The following is a 21,436-nucleotide window of genomic DNA, read 5'->3' on the forward strand; positions in this document are numbered from 1 at the left end:
CTAAGGCACTGATCCTTTATCAGGTTGTCTTTTTTGCCACAAGGCCGTGTTCTCTTTAGGCCTTTTGTTTTTTTGTTTTGTGCAAATCAGTTTCTTATTGGTAAAGACTTAACTGTGTTTCTCTTTGGGGTTGATGAGAATTAATGTCATTATTCATTTTTTCTAAATCACATGGAATTATATTGCTCAATAATTTACACAGAAGGAACTTTGCTAAGTGATTCTATATTCATTATCTCAGTCCTCAAAACACGCCGAAAGTTAGGGTTCATTCCTGTCATATCATTTGACAGAAGAGGTAGCAGAGGCTTGAAAAGTTTAGCTGGCTGCCCAAATCATACAGCTAATAAGTGACAAAGCTGCCATTTGAATCAAGTTGGTCTGATATCAAACCCCACACTCCCTATTTTGGATGCCTCCAGTTTGTGAAGTATATTCATGCCCAGTGAACACTGGATTTAAACTGCTTATCTCAATCACAGTTAAACAGAAAACATCTGTTATGACAACCAAGGATCACCCACAGCATCACTATACTAAAAAAAAAAAAACTTCATGGGAAAAGCCATTCCCCACTGAGCAATGTTGGATAAGGCAAATTTGAAAAAAAAAAAAAAAGAAGTGATTATTGAATCCATATTACAAATCTGGCTCCTGAAAAAGGGAACTGTTTTAAGGGATTCTACAAAATATCATCTCTCATTGCCTCAATCTATTTCTGCTTGGCCTACGAAAAAGGAACTAAGTGACTCTTCTAACAGTGTATTTTATTAGATCCAGATATGAATTGAGTTTGGTTTGCAAATTATTTCATTGTCTTTAAAATAAAAGAGGATAACATTAAATGGCAAGACTTCTGTGCTTGCACAAAGGTCTATAATGCAGAAAACTTCCAAACAATCTTTTAGGAAGAGGAACAATTTATACTTCCATAATTTGTGAGGTGGATTAGCTGCCATTCGAAATAATTTGAAAAGAAGTCAAAATGTGTATTTTGCCATTTTTGTGAATAGTAAATCAGAAAATAAAAGTGAAGTGTTTAGCAACAAGTTTGGCACAAATAATCTCAACAAATAAAAGTTCATGCTATTGAGATTGCTAATGTTAATATTATTTAGGCTACAGGATAAATTGTGCAAGATATCTGCAAAAACAAACAAGCAAATAAACAAAAAACTGGTTGTCGGATACATCTAATTTTTTTCCACTTTTTTTTTTTTTTTTTTTTTTGAGACAGTCTAGCTGTGTCACCCAGGCTGCGGTGCAGTAGCGCAATCTCGGGTCACTGCAAGCTCCGCCTCCCGGGTTAAGGCCATTCTCTTGCCTCAGCCTCCTGAGTAGCTGGGACTACAGACGCCCGCCACCACGCCCGGCTAATTTTTTGTATTTTTTGTAGAGATGGGGTTTCACCATGTTAGCCAGGATGGTCTCGATCTCCTGACCTCGTGATCTGCCCACCTCGGCCTCCCAAAGTGCTGGGATTACAGGTGTGAGTCACCGTGCCTGGCCTTCCACTTTTTAACCTAGTAGTGCATATGTCTGTAGTATTCAACAGTTGTTCAAAATATATTCTTCTAAAGTCAAGCCAACATTACTGGATTTCATTGGCATTTTATAATAATGGTTCATTTCTCAATGTAAACCACTTACAGTGAGTACTTGTCCAATAGAATATTCCCCTGACAGGACCAAGGTGGTCCCATACCAGAAGGCCAGAGCATAAGATGCATAGATCAGCAGGAAAGCAGCACCTATAGAAATATTGGCTGTAATAGCTTTCTTTATCCCAATTCTTTTAGCTTCTTCTAAATTTTTGTTGTACCTGAGAAAAAGAACAAAAATGATCACATATACATTTTATGAAAACATGTCGATAAAGCATGATAGTTACAGAGTGGCTAGGATGTGTTCAGTCCTGTGATATACATGCATTTTGTCCTGCTGCTCATACATTGACCCTATATAGTAGTACTGTTTTACTCCCTTTTTGCAGAAGAAGAAACTGACATTTATAGAGATTAACTTATTTGTGGGGGAGTCTTCTAAAATTTCCTTCTCTGGCTTTAGCAATAGCAAATAAGTGAAGCAATATTTAGCAAACTTCTAAAACTTACATTGTTTCATACACAAGACAAAGTAAAAGCCATGGAAAAAACCTGTGTCTTTCCTTCAAAATCTGCATGCCTCTTTAATTAATAAAATGGAGAGATAATGTTATAAAGTACTAAAAAAAAAAAAAAAAAGGGACAGTCATTTAAATCTCTGAACATTAAGGAAGTTTGGAGACAGTTTGCTCTCTGTCCTGCCTTCCTCTAGGACTGTCGGAATGACCAACTGAGAGGTTACATGTGTGAGAGCATTTTGAGAGTTCTGAATTGCCATGTAATACTTTTTACATTTAAATAAGCTGTACAATTTATCTTACTTCCGTAGACATTTATTTTAAAAATCACTGACCTACAAAAATTATTTGGCTTACAGGTTTATAAAAGCACATCATTATTCATCAGCATTCCCTCTCTTCCTTCTCCTTTCTACATATTGACTATGTGTCCTTCCCTCTATTAATGCTCCCAACACTTGTCATGCCATAGCTGCCAGCTGCTGAACTAACAGGATCTGACCTGGTGGCTTGGGCCATCCACGGCTTCTGGCTAACTCAAGGGCTGAGAAAAATTAAATTATTAGCATATCTATAGCCCTGAACCCATTCATAGCACAAAGGCCTACCCTACATTAACCAAACCTGGTGAGGACCCATTAATACTTCTTAGAGCAAATATAGGAAATTGTACAAAAGGGGCAAAAATGAGCAAATAAAAAAAATCAAAAAACAATGTTGGAGTCACTGACAGATTTTATTTCTGCAGTTCTAATGACTTACAGGTTATTCCCAACTGATAATTCAAATATTTTTTAAACCCTCAGAGGGTGGTCAATTTTTGACGGTAAAGTTAAAGGAGATGATGTCTATAACTCGACCTTCATTTGAAAGGAACAGAGAAGACTACTCTGTTTAAGAGGATAGCTATGGAGATAAGCTAATGGAGCCCAGAGTTAAAGAAAAATAAGGAATTTTGCAAATGTAGAACCAAGGTAAAAGGATTAGAGAAACAGGACAGATTGCCTTAAATCCGTCTGTATTTTCTTAATCGCAACTCCCTGCCGAACCTAGAGCATTGCCTTGGATAGAGGAGGAGCTAATAATGGTTGAAATTCATGAACTTACTTCCATATAAAAGTCATACTTTAAGGTCTTTGATCCATAAATTCACAACTATATAAATATTATATAGTATTATATTAATTTCCTTTGGAGAACTTGTTCCATTAACATGTACAGCAGAGCTCAAGCACTGTCCAGATATGAACATGCATTGTTTCTTGCTTTCATGACTACTTTAACTAGGTACATTACAGAGTTACAAAAGCATGCCAAGTGAAATTTACATCACTACCATGTTCACTAAAGATGAAATTTAAACAGAACTTCATAGTGACAACATAGCAACACATCATTAGTTTCTACCCCCCAAAATGTAAATCCTCAACTTGCCAGTTATCATCTGAACAGAAAAATTATTTTTGAGAAACGTTTCAATTACTTATATACACACATGCACACACACACAACACACAGACACATACGTATCTCTCACTTTATGAGTTGATCTGAGGTAAAAGCTACCACTGGGCATAACTTACATAAGAATATATTTAAGGACATTTAATACATATGTACTATACTCTGTTATCTCCTTTATTTCAGTTCTCGCTTACCAAGACTAACGTAGAAACCAGTCTGATGTTGTCCTATGCAGCCAGAGGAAACATTTGCACAGAAGCACAAGGAAGAAAATCATTTAGACATCAGAAAGGAGAAATAAAGGAAAGAAGGGGGCAAAGGGAAATGAGATATAAACAATACTCCTTTTCCATAAGCTCTTTGTTGTTTTTCCATACAAATGCCATACATAAAACTAGATATTAAAATCATCCATTCATCAAAGGCTTTAGTACAGAAATGGTCATGAAAGTAGGAATGACTAAAAGAGACTAAAGTTATATAACAAAACCATTGGTATGTAGGAAATATGACTCTTCTTAAATATTGTGAAAATATTCATCAATAATGCACGTAACTACTTTAAGAATAAGGAACAATTTTGGTTAAGCAAACAGAAATAAATATTAATAGATAAATATATTTTCAAGGCACATAAAAGAGAGAAAAATATTTTTAAGTGAAAAGGAACAAAACTATTCTATACGATTGAATGGAATTTATTTTAACTTCTGGTTAAATTTCCATTCAAAGAGAGCCAGCTTCCCTCCTGCACTGCTAATTTGAAGAGAAAGCCAGATTAAGACCTCAATTACTTTATGTAGAAGCAGAGAAGGGAAGGAGAAGAACAGGAAAGAAAACTGATTATGTCTGGTCTAAGAATAGTCATCAATTCTACTTCCAAGTTATATCCCAAATCTAGGTACCTGTCACCCCTCTCCTGCCTCTGCTCCAGATCAGGGAGATGCTCTGGCCTGGACCATTCTGCCAGCCTCCCCACTGGTCTCCCTGCTTCCACCCTTTGACTTCTCGCATCCATTCATGAGACCCATTACAGACAAACAATCTGAAAACATAACGTGGATAGTCATTCCTCTTTTTAACACCCTCAACCACTCCCCTGTGCCCTTAGAATACAATCCTAACTCTTCATCATGGCCCACCATCCCCACATTCTGGCCCCTGCCCACCCCAATCTCCCCTCATTCAACTGAGCTTCAGTCATGCAAGCCTTATGACGTTTCCTAGAACATACTAAAGTCTTGGCCACCCCAGGAAATTTGGAAGACTCTTCTTCAAACCCATCCCATCTCTGTCCCCACCATGGCTTGCTTTTTCTCATCCCTCAGGTCTCAGCTGAGATGAAACCTCCTCAAAGAGGCCTGCCCCAACCACCGTATTTAAAGTTAACTTGACCATTCATCATCCTCACACTCTTTGATTCTTTCAGATCACATTTTTAAATCAATATTTTTATTTTTTTCTTTGACGATTCCTTATATTTCTTCCTCCCTTTCTCCATTCCTTCCATTTTTATCCATTTTACTATTTTGACTGAAGATCACAAAATATCCTCTGTTTCTGATTCACAGCTGAAAACCTAGAGCCCTAGCTTTGTTTAGAACTTTATAAAATAAAAAAGAAAAGAAAAGGAAAACCTAGAACCTAGCACAGTGCCTGGCATGTTGTAGGTGCTGAATAAATTTGTCAAATAAATAAACTTTAAAGAAATGGCCAACTTGGGAAGGACATTAGGCCATCAGTTTGTAGTCTTACGTCAACTCTTGATCTCCAAGCAAAATTAGTTTCAGTTCTCTGAAGGAGACTGCCCTTTCAAAGATACATTCAAGTAACTTATATTTTCTGAAGAAATGATTCCACATGTAAAATACTACTTAGAGCAAATATAGGAATCTCTGGATACAGCTGTGTAAGTCCATTTGTTTATTCTTATAATTAAAATTTGATCATTTTTGCTGGGAAAAATATTTTCATATCTAACTAATTAAAGCACTCCATTAAATCTGAATTCCTTTAAACTTTCAGTGAACTAAAATATCAGATTTATCTAAGTTATAAATGTTGGGCTTCACTCCCACAATGTCCATTTCCTCCTTCTCAGGTTTTATTCCATCCATCATTATAGTTTTTGTTGCTAATAATGTCCTTAAAAATATTGTCAGTTCCTCAAATTTAAGATGTCTTTAATTGTAGCAAGTACTGGTATTCTGTCATTTTATAAAGCATTAAGAAATGAGTTTAATAGAACATTCCATATGCAGCTAGGACTCAAAGGGCTATACCTCAGTATATTAAGCAACACACAGCAGAACTTGCATGTCTCAATCTTGGCACCAACCAGGTGAAGGAAGGAAAAAAACCTCCCTGAGAATCTGGACCACAAAGTAGGACTCATGCAAGTCTGAGCATGAATTCACACTACCAGTGTTGTCCAAAAACAACTAGACACATAATTTAATGTAAGGTGGTCTCAGGTTAGCAGTGCCCTTGGTGAATAGCAGAAGCAAACATAAATCCTGCCTGATAGAATTGGACTTCAATCCAGATCCATAGCAAATTTAAGATGGCACTGACTATTAGGTTTATTTCAATTTCAGAGATGATGGATTCATTCTGAATGGATGAAATACTATATATTTTCTAATTGTTCATTCCTGGTTTACAGGAATGCCATTTATTCTGAATAATGATAGGTACCCAGAGATCTTATTGTATTTTGTTAGCTTATAAAACCTACTGGAATTTCTGTGTAGACAATCTTATCGTCTGTGAATAATGACAGTTTTCTTCCTATTTTCCAATCCTTACTGTTTTTCTTTTTCGTTTCCTTTTTTTCATTCTTACTCTTATTTGTTTTATTGGTCTTATTATCTAGTACTAGTACAACAGTACATAGAAACGATAGTAAACACATTTGCCTCATTCATTATTTGTTTTTTATTTTTTAAATTGACAGACAAAATAGTATGTATTTATTTCATTCATTATTTTAAGTGTTAAAATATTTTTAATGTTTCACCACTAAATGTTTCCTGCGGGTCTCTAATATATTAAGAAGGTTGTTTCTTATTCCTAGTTTTACGAGTTTTTGTCATGAATCATATATAATTCATGCTTTTCCCCTTACATCACAGCAAATTTTTTCTTTTAGTCTATTAATATGGTTAATTATATTAATAGATTTCCTAATGTTAAAACCATCTTTCCATTCATAGGATAAAGCCAACATGTTCAGGATGTTTTCAATTTGGTATTTTTCACATGGATTTATTTAGCTAATTATTTATTTATTTATAATTTCTGCATCTATGTTTTAGGTGAAACTGTCCTTTAGTTTTCCTTTCTCATATTATATCTGCCTGATAATATAGTATCAAAGTTACACTAGCCCCATAAAATGAACTCACAACTTTTTTTTTCCATTTTCTACAACAATTTATGTAAGATAGGGTTATCTGTTTCTTGAAGTTGTGGTAGAACTTGCCTACAAAATTATCCAGACTTGTTTTGTGATTTCTGCTTGTGGGAGATAAGCAGTGGAAAATGGAGATTTTTAACTTTGAATTCAATTCTTTTAACGATTATGGGTTTACTCAGATTTTCTCCTTCTTAAGTGAGAGTTTTAACCTACATTTTTCTAGCACATTATCTATATCATGAGGGTTTTTAAATTTATTGGTATAAAGCTGCAATTTAAAAATAGATTTTTTAATCTGTTACAAGTTTTCCCTATTCATTCTTTTTTTGTTCCTGATTAAACATATAAAATAGTTATTTATAAGTCTTTTTAAAGAATTAGTTTATGGATTTGTCAATCTTCCACTCTTTTGCCTTTATTTTCTATTAAATTAATTTTTGCTCTTACCCTTATTATTTCCTTCTAATATTTTATTTTTCTTTCTCTAACTTCTTGATTTAGATGTTTAGTTCTTTAATTTTCAATAATTTTGTATTTCTTCTACCAGATACTCTGGTATCACTGGATTAGGACTCATTTTTAATGTGAAATCCTCAGCTTTGGAGAGAGATTGTTTCCTAGTTCACAGAGTAGTATAAATTCAGACCCCAACTGCAGATAGCAGTCAGGCCTGAGAATCTAACTTCTATGGGGAGATGTTTTCCTCCAGCTGAGAAACCAGGAAGAAGCTGTTAAGTTTTGTCTGTCTTCCAATGCTGTTGGGCTGTTGGGCATATTATTTTTCTGGTCCACCTTTTCTCTGAGGAAAACTGGAAAAGAATTCCAAACTCAAAACTTCATTATGTCTCTGCTCAAATATCAACTAATCAGAAAATATTTTTCTGAATAACTTATCTAAATAGTATCCTCATGATTCTCTTATTTTATTTCCCCAAATAATATTTACCCCAACTGGTGTATTACCTATTTGATTATTTGTGGTTGTCTGTAACCTTACCACCCCCATTAGAATTTAAGCTCCATGAGAGCCGGGGATTTATTTCATTGAATATTTGCTCAGTCATTAAGCAGGACTCCTCATTTTATTAGCCAGACATCTTTTAAAGCAAAAGCAAAGACTTTAGCAAAAATCAAAATGGAACATAGATATTGCTTTCCTTTGAACTATGGCACTTAACCATTATAAATTATTCTCAGAAGACATATATTTATATGTGTGAATATACCATAGAACAAAAGTACTCCAAACACATATGCACAGTTAAAAAAATTATGCAATGAATACTCATGTAAGTATACCTGAGATCAAGAAACAGAACACTGCCAGAACCACAGAATCCCCTGCTGTGTGTTCGGCTCTCCTTACACAACTTCTCATCTTCCCCAGAGCTAACCATTATTCTGATTTCTGAAAATTCCCTTGGTTTTCCTTATGGCTGTACCAAACAATGTATAACCCCCTTAACCAATACAGTTTACTTTTTCATACTTTCAAAGATATGTATATTCATAAGATTGAAGTGTTATAGCATCAGAATATTATAATTTATATTCAATTTTACATAAAATCTGTTGCTGCTTAGAAATCAGTAATCTGATTTATATTCTAAATTTCAATAAATTACCATCTATGCTTTCAGAAATCTAATAAAAGGGAACAGTTGTAAGCATAATACTAAACAACACATAATATAAAAGATTTTGAACTTTTGTACACATAAGTGCTTTTTGGTTATATTTTTATCTTCCAAATCATGTAGCATATGTCAGCTGAATAGGGGCAGAAAGGAAAATGAACCACAGATTCAAATGTCCCCATAGATCTTACACAAAATATTCAGTCAATCTTAGAGAATCACTAATTAACTTGATAGAGGAAAAAAATCAGAGGTATAAAATACATTTCAGTCTTAGGAAACTATTTTTATGTTATTGCCCATCTAGAAAACTCTTTGAATTAGCAGATAAAAGAAAGGTACAATTAGAATTGCAACTTCTCCAAAATATTAGTTATGCTGTAATATATCCATTAAGCTATTTAAGAAAACATATATATGGGAGAAAATGCTTATAATTAACACTATCAATCTGAAGGGCATTTGAGAAGACAGAATTTAACATATCTATCCATTTAAAAAAGAAACTCAAACCTTTCAAGTTCTTTCTTTTGTCCTCCAAATGCAATCACAGTTCTAATTGCTGCCAAGACCTCTTCAGCTACTGCTCCAGCTTTTGCATAAGCTAAGAGTTCTTTATCAGTAAATGAAGACAGTATCTGTTTAAAAATACAATTTTGGATCATGAAAAAAAAACACGTTAATTTTATCTTTTGTAAAGTAAAAATAAATGTATACATAAATGCTGCTTATACATTAATGCGTGTGTAGAGCAAAATCTGTCTTTTACTTGCTTTGGTCTGTATTAACAGCCACTGAAGTAAACCTCTCCCTGAAACCAGCCACTGATGCATGAACTTGGGTCCCAGAGGGTCCTATTATGAAAGCTGGATCAATTGCAATGGGAAAAGGGCTAACGTTATTGTACCTAGAATGCTGAAGTGGTCAACTACCTAAATAAAGATTACACATGACAGGCCAGGTGTGGTGGCTCACACTTGTAATCCTAACATTTTAGGATGCCAAAGATGAATAATCGCTTGAGCCCAGGAATTCTAGACCAGCCTGGGCAACATGGTAAGACCCCGCCTCTACAAAAAATTTAAAAATTAGCTAGGTGTGGTGGCACATGCCTATTGTCTCAGCTACTCAGGAGGCTGAGGTGGGAGGATCGTTTGAGCCTAGGAGGACGAGGCTGCCGTGAGCAGTGGTTGTGCCACTGCAGTCCAGCCTGGGCAACAGAGTGAGACCCTGTCCTCCCCACCCCTCCCCCAAAATTACACAAAACCAATTTATTTTTAAAATTCTGATTAAATAGAATTATATTCTTTCAATAAAAAATTCATAGGCACTTGTGGACTCATTTATGTAAGTAACATTGATCTATCCCTTCTTGGCATAAAAAGCTCAAAGTTGTTTGGGTTTTGACAGTGGATTTCTCCCTTTCCTGTGTGTCAAAGTAAAAGGAGCTATGACAGCTAGAGGAATGGGTGGATGAAGGCAAATGAACATTGATTAGTTATGTTCTAAGTGCAGACATTGTGCTGCACGTACCTAGCCTCTTTAGTACCCAAAATAATATTCCATTGATTCACTAGACATTCCTGACTTCTCAAAGCAATCTTCCTGGGGCTGTCCCACCATATTTGCAGAACCATTCACGGTAGGAGGTCTGAGATAGGGTGGCCAGCGCCATCCCTTAACAAACATCTGTAGAATAGAGGAGGCTCATACAACATGCTTTAGGAATGTTTTTCTGCTCCTTCTGAAACCTCATGGTGCCACAACAATTGCCACAATGGAGGCAACCAAAAATAGGAAGATCACTTCAAAGTGATACTTTAAAGAAATACTTTAAAGTTAGGAGTTTTTAAAAATGTTATTTTAATTTATTATTAATATATCAAACACCACAATGAATTCTACAAATCTAGCTCCCTTTTCCTTCTATGACCTTCCATCATTATAAGCAGACAAAAGTATGGTTGAATCTTCATTAAGTGTTGTGTTTTTCAGGAGATCATGTCTGTGAAAAGAAAAAAAAAAAAAAGACCCTCTAACCTATCCTATTATCAAGGATATGAAAAGGCCAGGTGTGATGACTCACACCTATAGTCCCAGGACTTTGGGGTGACAAGTGGGAGAATCACTTGTGGCCAAGAGTTCACGACCAGCCTGGGCAACACATAGAAACCCCATCTCTACAAAAAAATTAAAAACTAGCTGGACATGGTAGTACACAACACAGTCATGACGCAGAACAATTCAGTCACAAGGATCCCATCAGAGAATATTATGAATGCTTCTGTGCACATAAACTAGAAAATCTAGAATAAATGGATAAATTACTGAACACATACATCCTCCCAAGACTGAACCAGGAAGAAATAGAATCCCTGAACAGACCAATAAAGAGTTCTGAAATTGAGGCAGTAATAATAGCTTACCACCCCCTAAAAAAGCCCAGGACCAGATGAATTCATGGCTGAATTCTGCCAAATGTAAAAAGAAGAGCTGATACCATTCCTACTGAAAATGTTCCAAAAAATTTAGGTGGAGGGACTCCTCTCTGACCCATTCTATGAGGCCAGAATAATCCTGATACCAAAACCTGGCAGAGATACAACAACAAAAAAACTTTGGGCCAGTATCCTTGATGAACATTGATACAAATATCCTCAACAAAATCCTGGCAAACTGAATTCAGCAGCACATCAAAAAGCTTATCTACCATGATCAAGTAGGCTTTATCCTCAGGATGCAAGTTTGGCTCAACAGATGTAAATCAATAAATGTGATTCATCACATAAACAAAAGCACATGCTTATCTCAATAGATGCAAAAAGTCTTTCAATAAAATGCAACATCCACTCATGATCAAAACTCTCAACAAACAAGGTACTAAAGGAACACACCTCAAAATAATAAAAGCCATCTATGACAAACTTACAGCTAACATTATACTGAATGGGCAAAAGCTGGAAGCATTCCCCTTGAAAACTGGCACAAAACTAGGATGGAATCAACCTAAATGCCCATCTATGATAGACTGGATAAAAAAAAATGTGGTACATAGACACCATGGAATACTACGCAGCCATAAAAAAAATGAGATCATGTCCTTTGCAGGGACATGGATGGAGCTGGAGGCCATTATCCTTAGCAAACTAACTCAGGAACAGAAAACTAAATACTGCATGTTCTCACTTATAAGTGGGAGCTAAATGATGAGAACACATGGATACATAGAGGGGAACAACACACACTGGGGCCTATTAGAGGGTGGAGAGTGGGAGGAGGGAGACAGTCATTAAAAATAACTAATGGGTACTAGGCTTAATACTTGGGTAATGAAATAATCTGTATAACAAATGCCCATGACACAAGTTTCCTATGGAACAGACCTGCACTTACACCCCTGAACTTAAAATAAAAGTTTTAAAAAGTTAAAATAAAATAAACCTGCCTTACTCTAGCCGGCAGTTGTTCCATTGAAGTTTAGCATGATAGTATTGGCCTACTTTTGTGAGCTGTGGTTCCAGGAGCGGTTTAATATTCAGAGTGTTTGTAGTATTATTTTGGTCGGCTTGATTTATGTGAAGCTTCTGGGGCTCCCACTGGCCCCTGCTTCTGCTGCTTGAGGGAGTGAAAGTGGTTTTTCAAGATCAGACTGCCAGGTCGGGAAGAGTGTGGTGGTTTCCTGTACCAATGCCCTCTAGTGGCCCAGTGTCTCTGGGCGCTGGGAAGACAGTCTTGGGCACAAAGTACAAAAGAGGCTTCCTGGGCCAGGTCACTTGCTGTGATTGGGTCCCTTTCTGCTATATCTATTTGCTTCTGTGTCTCTAGGTTTGAAGGTAGAGCCTCAGGCTCACAGACACAAAGAGGCTTCCCAGACACAGAGTGAACTACATTTCTTTTTTGATATGATTGACATCCAAAGAATTTAAGAAATTTGTTTGAAATGATATCAAAAGTGTAATGCTGAGTGAGGATTAAAGCTTAGGTCTCTAGCAGCCAGCCTGGGGCTCCTTTTACTAAATAAATGACATGTGAAGCAATGCATAATTAATCATTAAAAGATTAACTCATGGTCTGTTTTTAATCTTAAAACAGACATCAAAACATTTTAAGTAATTTTTCAACAAATACTGATGTGAAGAGTTTGCCACCTAACTTGCTTAACATGCTAGTATACAGAAAAATCAATTGACAAGAAGCTTTTGCCAAATATTTTAGTTAACTGATAATCCCCAGAAACATTATTTGAACTCTATGTTACTCTGAGCAAAAAATTAACAGAGACCTGAGAACTTCAGTTTCTTTCTCTGTAAAGTGAGATAATACCTATACTTCAGAAAGATAACACAGGCATTTGCGTGACAATAAATGCTCAATAAATGATAATTATTATTTGCAGAAACAAAATAATATCCATTATACAGGTTAAAATTTCTACAGTTTCTTAATACTTACTACCTGACTTATTTTGTATGATGCTTGGTTTTGGTTGTCCATTCATTACTTTTGCTACATGAATTTATATTGCCTTATCTGAGTTGTGTTGAACTCCACAAAAATTACATACTGGGCCAATTTCTCTACTGAAAATACACTCATATCAAATCAGTTTAAAATTAACACCATGTTCACCTTGAAATGGAAAATAAGTTTTAAAAGATCACTGGAAACGTGTGCTGGGGTAGAGAGGGCCACTTCTACCTCTCTGCCTTCATGACAGGAGAGAGAGCTGAAGGCCAAGGATTTATATGCATCCTTAGGGACTAGAAAGTATCTGTTTTCTTAAATTATTTTATAACCAAAAATTTAACTGTGTTTGAATGCTGACAAAACTGTAAAATCAATTTAAAACTTAAACAAAAATCTAGAAAGCCAAAAACATTAAAGTAAAAAAAAATGTTAATTGAATGGGACATCTGTTGTTCACTAAACTTGAGTCTCTACTTGCCGTGTGAATGGGGCATCATCCACTAGAGAGCATGGTTCTTTGGAGTTCAAGTTTTTTTTTTTGTTTTGTTTTTGTTTTTGTTTGTTTATTTGCTCGTTTTCTTACAAAGGCAGAAGGTAGATATGAGAGCTACATTCTTCTTTCTCTTCCCTTCCCCAAATAATCACATGGCCAAGAACAGCATGGAGTCTTGGCAGGGGTAGTACTCAGTGAGGCTGGATATGCTTATCCAGTTGATTTTGAACAGAAAACGTAAAAGTAACAAGTACAGAATCAGAGTCATCATGTAGTAAAAAGACCTTTCCGTAGGGTGAGAGCAGGAAGGGAGAAGGTGCAGTTCAAAATCTGGATTCACAGGCTTCACCTACCTTTGCCCAGACAGCAGCTGACAGTCCAAGAACAGGACTGATGGCCAAAATCACAAGGGTTAGCTTCCAACCACGTGTAAATCCTACTATAAACCCAGTGAAAAATGTTGCCATTGACTGAAAGAACATTCCAATTTTGTCACCAATTCCTTCATTAATCTTGGAGACATCACTAAAAGAACAGATAGTGTTAGAAATAATTGTCAGAATTGTAAACATCAACTTTTCTCGTGAAGCCTGTTTTGAGTGTAGGGTAGTTTATGGCTAGAGTATTTTGTGCCTATGCTTTGTTTTATTTAGCAGGGTAGAAGTTTCTACTAGGATATTTGTCATTAACAACAAAAATCCATAGCCCACATGGCCCCAGGAAATGGACATCGTGTACACAAGAAGTATTCAACCTAGGAATTTCAAATTGCTCAGAAATTTCCTCAGAAAGTATCTTGTTTTACTCTACTGCACATTCTCAGAGGATTTCTTCATTCTGGCAAAGCCCAGTCCTTCATTTAATGCTAGTCATGCAGGTCCCCCCATACCCTGTCAAGGCACTGGGAACAAAAGGATGCACACGACATTGTTGGTGCTTAGAAGGAATTTTGTCTCATAAGTACCTTTGAATGATACACTAACACCTCCTAACAGATGTGATGACATCTATTTCATTTTACTAAGGATAAGAACCACACCCAAGTTCAACATAAAACTAAATACTTACTCTGTAAGTCGGGTGTTAAGCTCCCCAACATCGTGCACATCAAACCAGCCTATCTCCTGTCGCATTATAGCATGAAAAAACTGTTTTCTAATTTTGTGTATTTGTCTTCCAGCTGCCAGGCACCAAAATGAAACCTGAATGTAAGCAGCAACCAGCACCCCAGCACCAATTCCACTGTAATAATAGGCATACCTGAAAAACAACAAGAACACTGCACATGCTCTCTGTTTCCTAATCAATGTACCTTTTCCAAAGAGACCACTCATTCCTATTTTTTCACTTATCTGGGTATCTCGCCATCCTTAACAAATAAGAAGGGGTTGTAACAAGCAGAGTTGATAGTCACCATCCAACTATGTTTGCACCAATATGGTGGAATGGTTAAGAATGATTTCTGCTTTGGCTCAAATCCCAGCTCTTCACTTCACTGTTATGTAATCTTAGGCAAGCTGCTTAACTTTTCTAAGCCTCAGTTTTCTAATTGGTAAAACAGAGATAAAAATACTCATGCATGAAATATACTTGGACCAGTGCCCAGCACATAGTAAGCACTCAGAGAATGCCAGTTACTGTGAAAGATGGTGTGGTATATTGGGGAATCACAGCATCAGGTAAGACCCACCACTGTAATATTTTTATTACATCAGCATCAGTTGATAAGTGCATTGGGTTGGTCTCTGTACATTGGGGATGAAAAGAAGTGACAGAACTTGTCAGAAAGTGGGATCAAGAAATGGAAATAATCCCTTGGCCTTTTGGGCTAGGGATTATCCCTTGGGCTATTAATCTAGTAGAGTTTAGATGCCAAGAGACAAATGAAATTTTTAAAAAGTAGTTTTATTTCATTTGCCCAACTGGCCACCGTGAGTTATCCTAAAATGCTTAACGAATCAAATAGTGGCCCTTCCAATTTAAATTCTAGCATTAAAAAACACGAGTATTGTCTTAAAAAATAGACCCTTAATCAATCTAGAAATCCTGAATTAATGTTTCCTTGCTCTGAGTTTTCATATTTAAAAAAGCAAACAGGCCAGGTGTGGTGGCTCACACCTATAATCCCCGCACTTTGGGAGGCCGAGGCAGACAGATCACAAGGTCAGGAGTTGGAGACCACCCTGGCCAATATGATGAAACCCTGTCTCTACAAACAATACAAAAAAATTAGCCAAGCGTGGTGGCGTGCGACTGTAGTCCCAGCTACTTGGTTACTTGGGAGGCTGAGGCAGAAGAATCGCTTGAGCCCAGGAAGCGGAGGTTGCCGGGAGCCGAGATCGTGCCACTGCACTCCAGCCTGGGCGACAGAGCTAGACTCCATCTCAAAAAAAAAAAAAAAAAAGCAAACAATTCACACCTGTAATCCCAGCACTTCGGGAGGCCAAGGTGGGCGGATCACGAAGTCAGGAGTTCGAGACCAGCCTGACCAAAGTGGTGAAATCCCGTCTCTACTAAAAATACGACAATAATAATAATAATAATAATAATAATAATAATAATAAAATTAGCCGGGTGTGGTGGTGCACACCTGTAATCCCAGCTACTCAGGAGGCTGAGGCACGAGAATCGCTTGAAGGCAGAAGTTGCAGTGCACAGAGATCGTGCCACTACACTCCAACCTGGGTGACAGAGCAAAACTCCATCTCAAAAAAAAAAAAAAATGCAAACAATTCTTGGGCTTCACTAAACAATTAATTTTTAGGTTAAAGGCAAACATTCTAAAATAAAATACAGTATTCCGATATTCCCACTTTTTAAACTTCACTACTTACCATCTTCAAATTAAACTGTGTGTTTGAATCATGCAGAAGCTATAAAGATGGCTAGGTAACAAGCAGACAGTCTCTGACATTGCTGTTCACAATTCAGCACTCAGCCCATCAGGAATCTTGGGAAACAAGTTTTCCCCAAACTCTACCTTGTAACTTACAATGCATTTATCAAGGAAGATGTAATTAGAACACTTAAGTTTTAGTTAACAGATAACTCAATAACTAATTACTATCTAAGTGTTCATGATACAACAAGAGATAGTATTCTATCTAAGTGTTCATTATATAGCAAGAGATAGCTAATAGAAACCCCACATCACAAGGAGAACTCATGCTTTGAGAATAAGTTAATGTATTTTAAACTGTCAGTGTATGTTTACTCAAAAGCATGTACATGATGATTAAAAGACATTCTGTTCCATTTTCCCCAATGTAAAAAACAATGCCTCTCCACAGGAATATTTGGAGGTATTTGCTCCTCAGCTTTCAAAATATGATAAAGTGTCTCCATTTTCGGCAGGGCATGGCGGCTCACACCCGTAATCCCAGCACTTTGGAAGGCCAAGGCGGGTGGATCACCTGAGGTCAGAAGTTCAAGGCCAGCCTGGGTAACATGGTGAAACCCCATCTCTACTAAAAATACAAAAATTAGCTGGGTGTAGTGACACACGCCTGTAATCCCAGCCACTTGGGAAGCTGAGACACAAGAATCGCTTGAAGCCAGGAATCGAAGGTCGCAGTGAGCCGAGATCGCACCACTGCACTCCAGCCTGGGGGACAGAGTGAGACTCTGTCTCAAAAAAAAAAAAAAAATCTATTTTTTTCAAATGTACCCAGATCATTTACACAGTAATGTAAAATCATTTTCTTCTGATTCACCTACACGTACCTTTGGACATCTGTTATAAGCTGTTCTGGAGAATAAACTTCAAGATATGTAAATCATTAACCAAAAGCTTCTCCAGTGTGAGTTAAGAATAGAGAGACTGTATTTTTTCTGGGATGTTTTATTTTATTGTTCAGAATCAGATGTTGAGTTTAAAAAAATTTTCTTTTGGCTGCTTTCATTGTCATGTCGTATGAAAACATCCAGGAAACAAATTAATAATTATAAGCCATTGAAAATAATTATTCTGTCTCTCTCTTTTTTTGTGGGGGGGTGTGGGGGACAGGGTCCTGCTCTTTCCCCCAGGCTGGAGTGCAGTGATGTGATCATAGCTCACTGCAGCTTTGAACTCCTGGGCTCAAGCAATCCTCTCACATCAGCCTCCCAAGTAGCTAGGACTGTAGCTATGTGCCACCACACCTGGCACATATATATTATAGAAAATAATGATTCTTAATTCAACTGCATTTTAAAAGACTACCTTAAACTCCTCTAATTTCCTTATATATTAATATGATATTCTACATTGATCAATGCATATATGTCCATTTTAAGCTTAACTCTAACTTTTGTATACTTTATGCAGCCAATTCTTTTCTTAAAAAGTCTACATATACTCTTCTAAAAACTATCAAGAGTATTGTTCTCCTTAAAATTTCTGTGATGATAATGCAAAGTTTTAAACATTTCTACAACTTGATGAATATAGAAAAACTTAACAATAGTAAGGAGAATGTCTAATTACCTGGTCATGTCTTCCTCCAGATTCATGAAGAACCCTGTATCATTGATATCACCTAGACCACCACAAAACAAACATACCATTTATGTCTCTTTAGTCTCCATTAAAAATAAACATGTAAAAATGAATCAAACTCATTTCACTTAATGATTTACATAAAAATAGGTCGAACTGACTCAGTTTTAATTGTGTGTAAGCATTATGGCATTCATTCAAATACTTCTCTGCTGACTGTGTGCAACCACATATACACTAACTCAGTGATGTTTATTTGCAAGAAGAAACCCACATTTGGTAAGAGGTAGTCTGTCAGCAGAAATATCAGTGTCCTTGAATTAAAATATTTTTTGGAATATCACTCCAAGATCCCACTAAAGAAAAATCTTTTGTCCTGATAAATGCCATTGAGTACTTGGTACTAAGGTATATATTTAAAATCTAAGCATTTTTCCAGTTTTATTCTTATTTAAAAATATCAAATACAAAGAACAGTGTAATAAACACCGGTGAGCTCATCACCCAATATTAGCAAATGCTAACATTTTTGGATAAAAAGTACATTATAAAAGTATTTCATAACTTTACCCCAACACACAGACACACACACACACTCAGACACATATACACACATGAGCACAGTTCAACATTTTTATATGTACATTTTCAGATTTTCTTTTATGTATGCATGTATATACACACAAGCACACACACTTATTTTTTAACAATGGAGTCATAGTTTACATTTAGTAGCCAAATTTTTTCCTGTCAGTATATATATGTGTGTATCTATTTTTTCAATGTTGCAACTATTTCACTTGTTTCCAATATTTTACTGTTACAAGCAATGCTGTGTTAAACATACTTATACACATATGTTATAAATGTACAAATAGTAAATATTTTCTAGGATAAATTATCACAATCGAGACTGCAAAAAGTTATGTTAAAATGAAAGGGCTTGTTTCAGTTGAGTCTGATTTCGACAGGTATGGAAAAGAGGGGAAAAACTATTTCTAGCAAAGTGAACAATATGGACAAAAGTCAACGGCAAGTTTGAAGAATGGGTAAGTCTGTTTTTGACAGGGGTAGGAAGTGTGTTGTGTGGATGGAGGGAGGTGGTTATGTAGCTGGAAAGATAATCTGGGTCCTGCAGGTATGGTGCAAGAAAACAGACCAGCAGTTGTTCCACAGTTTTGAGCAAAATAGGATATAATTAGAAGTATGTTCTACGAGAGTTTAGCCACCAGCAATGTATACGATTAACTGGAATGTGGAGAGACTAAGGGACTTGAGCTACTATAACTATGTAGGGAAAGAGAGTCTAAATGAGAATAGAAAAGAAAGCAAATACTTACGAGATTTATAGAGGAAGAAGTTACAGGACTTAGCAACTGATAGAATAGAAGTAGAGAGAGTAAAAATTTTAAAAATGATCAAAACATCAAGCCTAAGCATTTGGAGAATGCTAGTGTCATGGTGGGAAATAAGAAGTCAGCAAAAAGAGCTACCCTGGTCAGAGGAGAGATTATTAGTTTGGTCTTGAACATTTTTGTTTTGCAGTGCCTGGCACATTCAATTGAAGATGTCCAATAAGTATTCAGACTGTAACTTTCCAGTTTTAGAGACAGTTCAGATCTAAAGATTTAGGATTCATGTGCTAGAGGCCATAGCTAAATCCATCTCTCCTTACCCATAAGGACAGGCCAGCAGATAGGGAGAAAACAGCAGGCCAAGCACAGAATCCTGGAGAAAACTCCATTAAAGGGTAAGACAGAAGGTAAGGAAGAAACAAAGAGATGCAGAAGCTTAGAAAAACATGCAAGAGGGATTCTTGACTGCTTTGCCTTATGTCAATACAACAATAAACTTTTTCAGATTGAATTTTTATTTAAATCAGTTGTGAGATTTCTTCTGCTCCACGTTTTCAAAAATGAAACAGGACATTGAATAGTCAGGTGAGGATTTTTCTCCAAATCAATCTTGGGAAACCTTACATTATCTATCTTCTGTATTTACCAGGAAATGTCTCTATATAGTATTAATTGTTGCCAGTATGTCACTACCAAATGAAGACCAGTTTTCAAGTCTAACTAAATATCTGTTTTCTACTCATTGTTTCTACCAGTTTTCTTAATTCTTAAGATAAGAAACCAAGATAATTTAAATAAATGTTCTTCAGCAATGATGTCTTCTAAGTCTACAGTCATTTCTAAATAGCTCAAAAAGTAAAAAATTTTGTTCAAGGTCAAAATTGCCTCCTTTATGTTTGTATGTCCAATTACACCATACCTATAGCTTCAGCCATCAAAATACATAGAAAACAAGTCTAGCACCAAGTTCCTTTTATTTGTGCTTCACCTTTCAAAGTGTACCAGTCAAAATAAAAATTGGGCATTCAACAAAGAAGTATAAATAATTCTATTATAAAGACACATGCATGCATATGTTCATTGTAGCACTATTCACAAAAGCAATAAACCTAAATGCCAATCAATGACAGACTGGATAAAGAAAATGTGGTACATAGACGCCATGGAATACTATGCAGCCATAAAAAAAGAATGAGATCATGTCCTTTGCAGGGACAGGGAGAGGGCTGGAGGCCATTATCCTTAGCAAACTAACACAGGAAGAGAAAACCAAATACCACGTTTTCACTTATAAGTAGGATCTAAATGATGAGAACACATGGACACACAGAGGGAAACAACACACACTGGAGACTTTTGGAGTGTGGAGGGTGGGGGGAGGGAGAGAATCAGGAAAAATAACTAGTGGGTACTAGGCTTAATACCTCGGTGATGAAATAATCTCTACAAAAAAACCCCATGACACACATTTACCTATGTAACTATATTAGTCTATTCGTATGCTGCTGATAAAAACATACCTGAGACCGGGTAATTTATAAAGAAAAAGAGGTTTAATGCACTCACAGTTCCACATGGCTGGGGAGGCCTCACAATCATGGCAGAAGGCAAAGGAGGGGCAAAGGCATGTCTTACATGACGACAGTCAAGAGGGCACATGCAGGGGAACTCCCATTAATAAAACCATCATCCTTTATGCAGTGGACTGTCATTGAAGGTTGTCACCAGTTTGTAGGACCTCATTATCCTGGTTCTCCTACTTCTACCACTCTGATGCTTCTCCCTTAGTCTCAGTTATTGACCCCTTATGCTCTCCCTCTTTCCTACACACTGATGTTTCCCAGAACTCTGTGCAGGCTCCAGGCTGACCTCAGCCACTTCCACAGCTTCAGTGACTCCAAAATATATCTAGAGCTATTCAAATCCTCTCCCTCTTCACAGTTAATGCTCTGGTTCAAGTCCCCATCATTTCTTACCTCTCCTGTAACAAGACTACTGTAACT

The 21,436-nt window shown here is 36.5% G+C and overlaps 1 protein-coding gene across 6 annotated transcripts in view; it reads right to left on the bottom strand.

Moving 5' to 3' along the window:
- The window catches only part of ABCB1 (ATP binding cassette subfamily B member 1), a 98,956-nt gene that overhangs the window by 48,320 nt on the left and 29,200 nt on the right, over positions 1–21,436 (bottom strand). For 5 of the 6 annotated variants that reach the window (XR_010158572.1, XM_009453497.5, XM_063814645.1 and 2 more), the window contains 5 exons: positions 18,067–18,118; positions 14,670–14,861; positions 13,955–14,126; positions 9,155–9,279; positions 1,651–1,822 (listed from right to left, as the gene is read on the bottom strand). Coding sequence is in view for 5 of the 6 variants with exons in the window: in XM_009453497.5 (XP_009451772.3) it covers positions 1,651–1,822; positions 9,155–9,279; positions 13,955–14,126; positions 14,670–14,861; positions 18,067–18,118 (713 nt within the window). In the remaining variant the exon portion in view is untranslated. The remainder of the gene's footprint in view (positions 1–1,650; positions 1,823–9,154; positions 9,280–13,954; positions 14,127–14,669; positions 14,862–18,066; positions 18,119–21,436) is intronic. The other variant, XM_063814646.1, reaches the window with a different exon arrangement.

This window comes from Pan troglodytes, chromosome 6 (assembly GCF_028858775.2).
Source record: "Pan troglodytes isolate AG18354 chromosome 6, NHGRI_mPanTro3-v2.0_pri, whole genome shotgun sequence".
NCBI lineage: Eukaryota > Metazoa > Chordata > Mammalia > Primates > Hominidae > Pan > Pan troglodytes.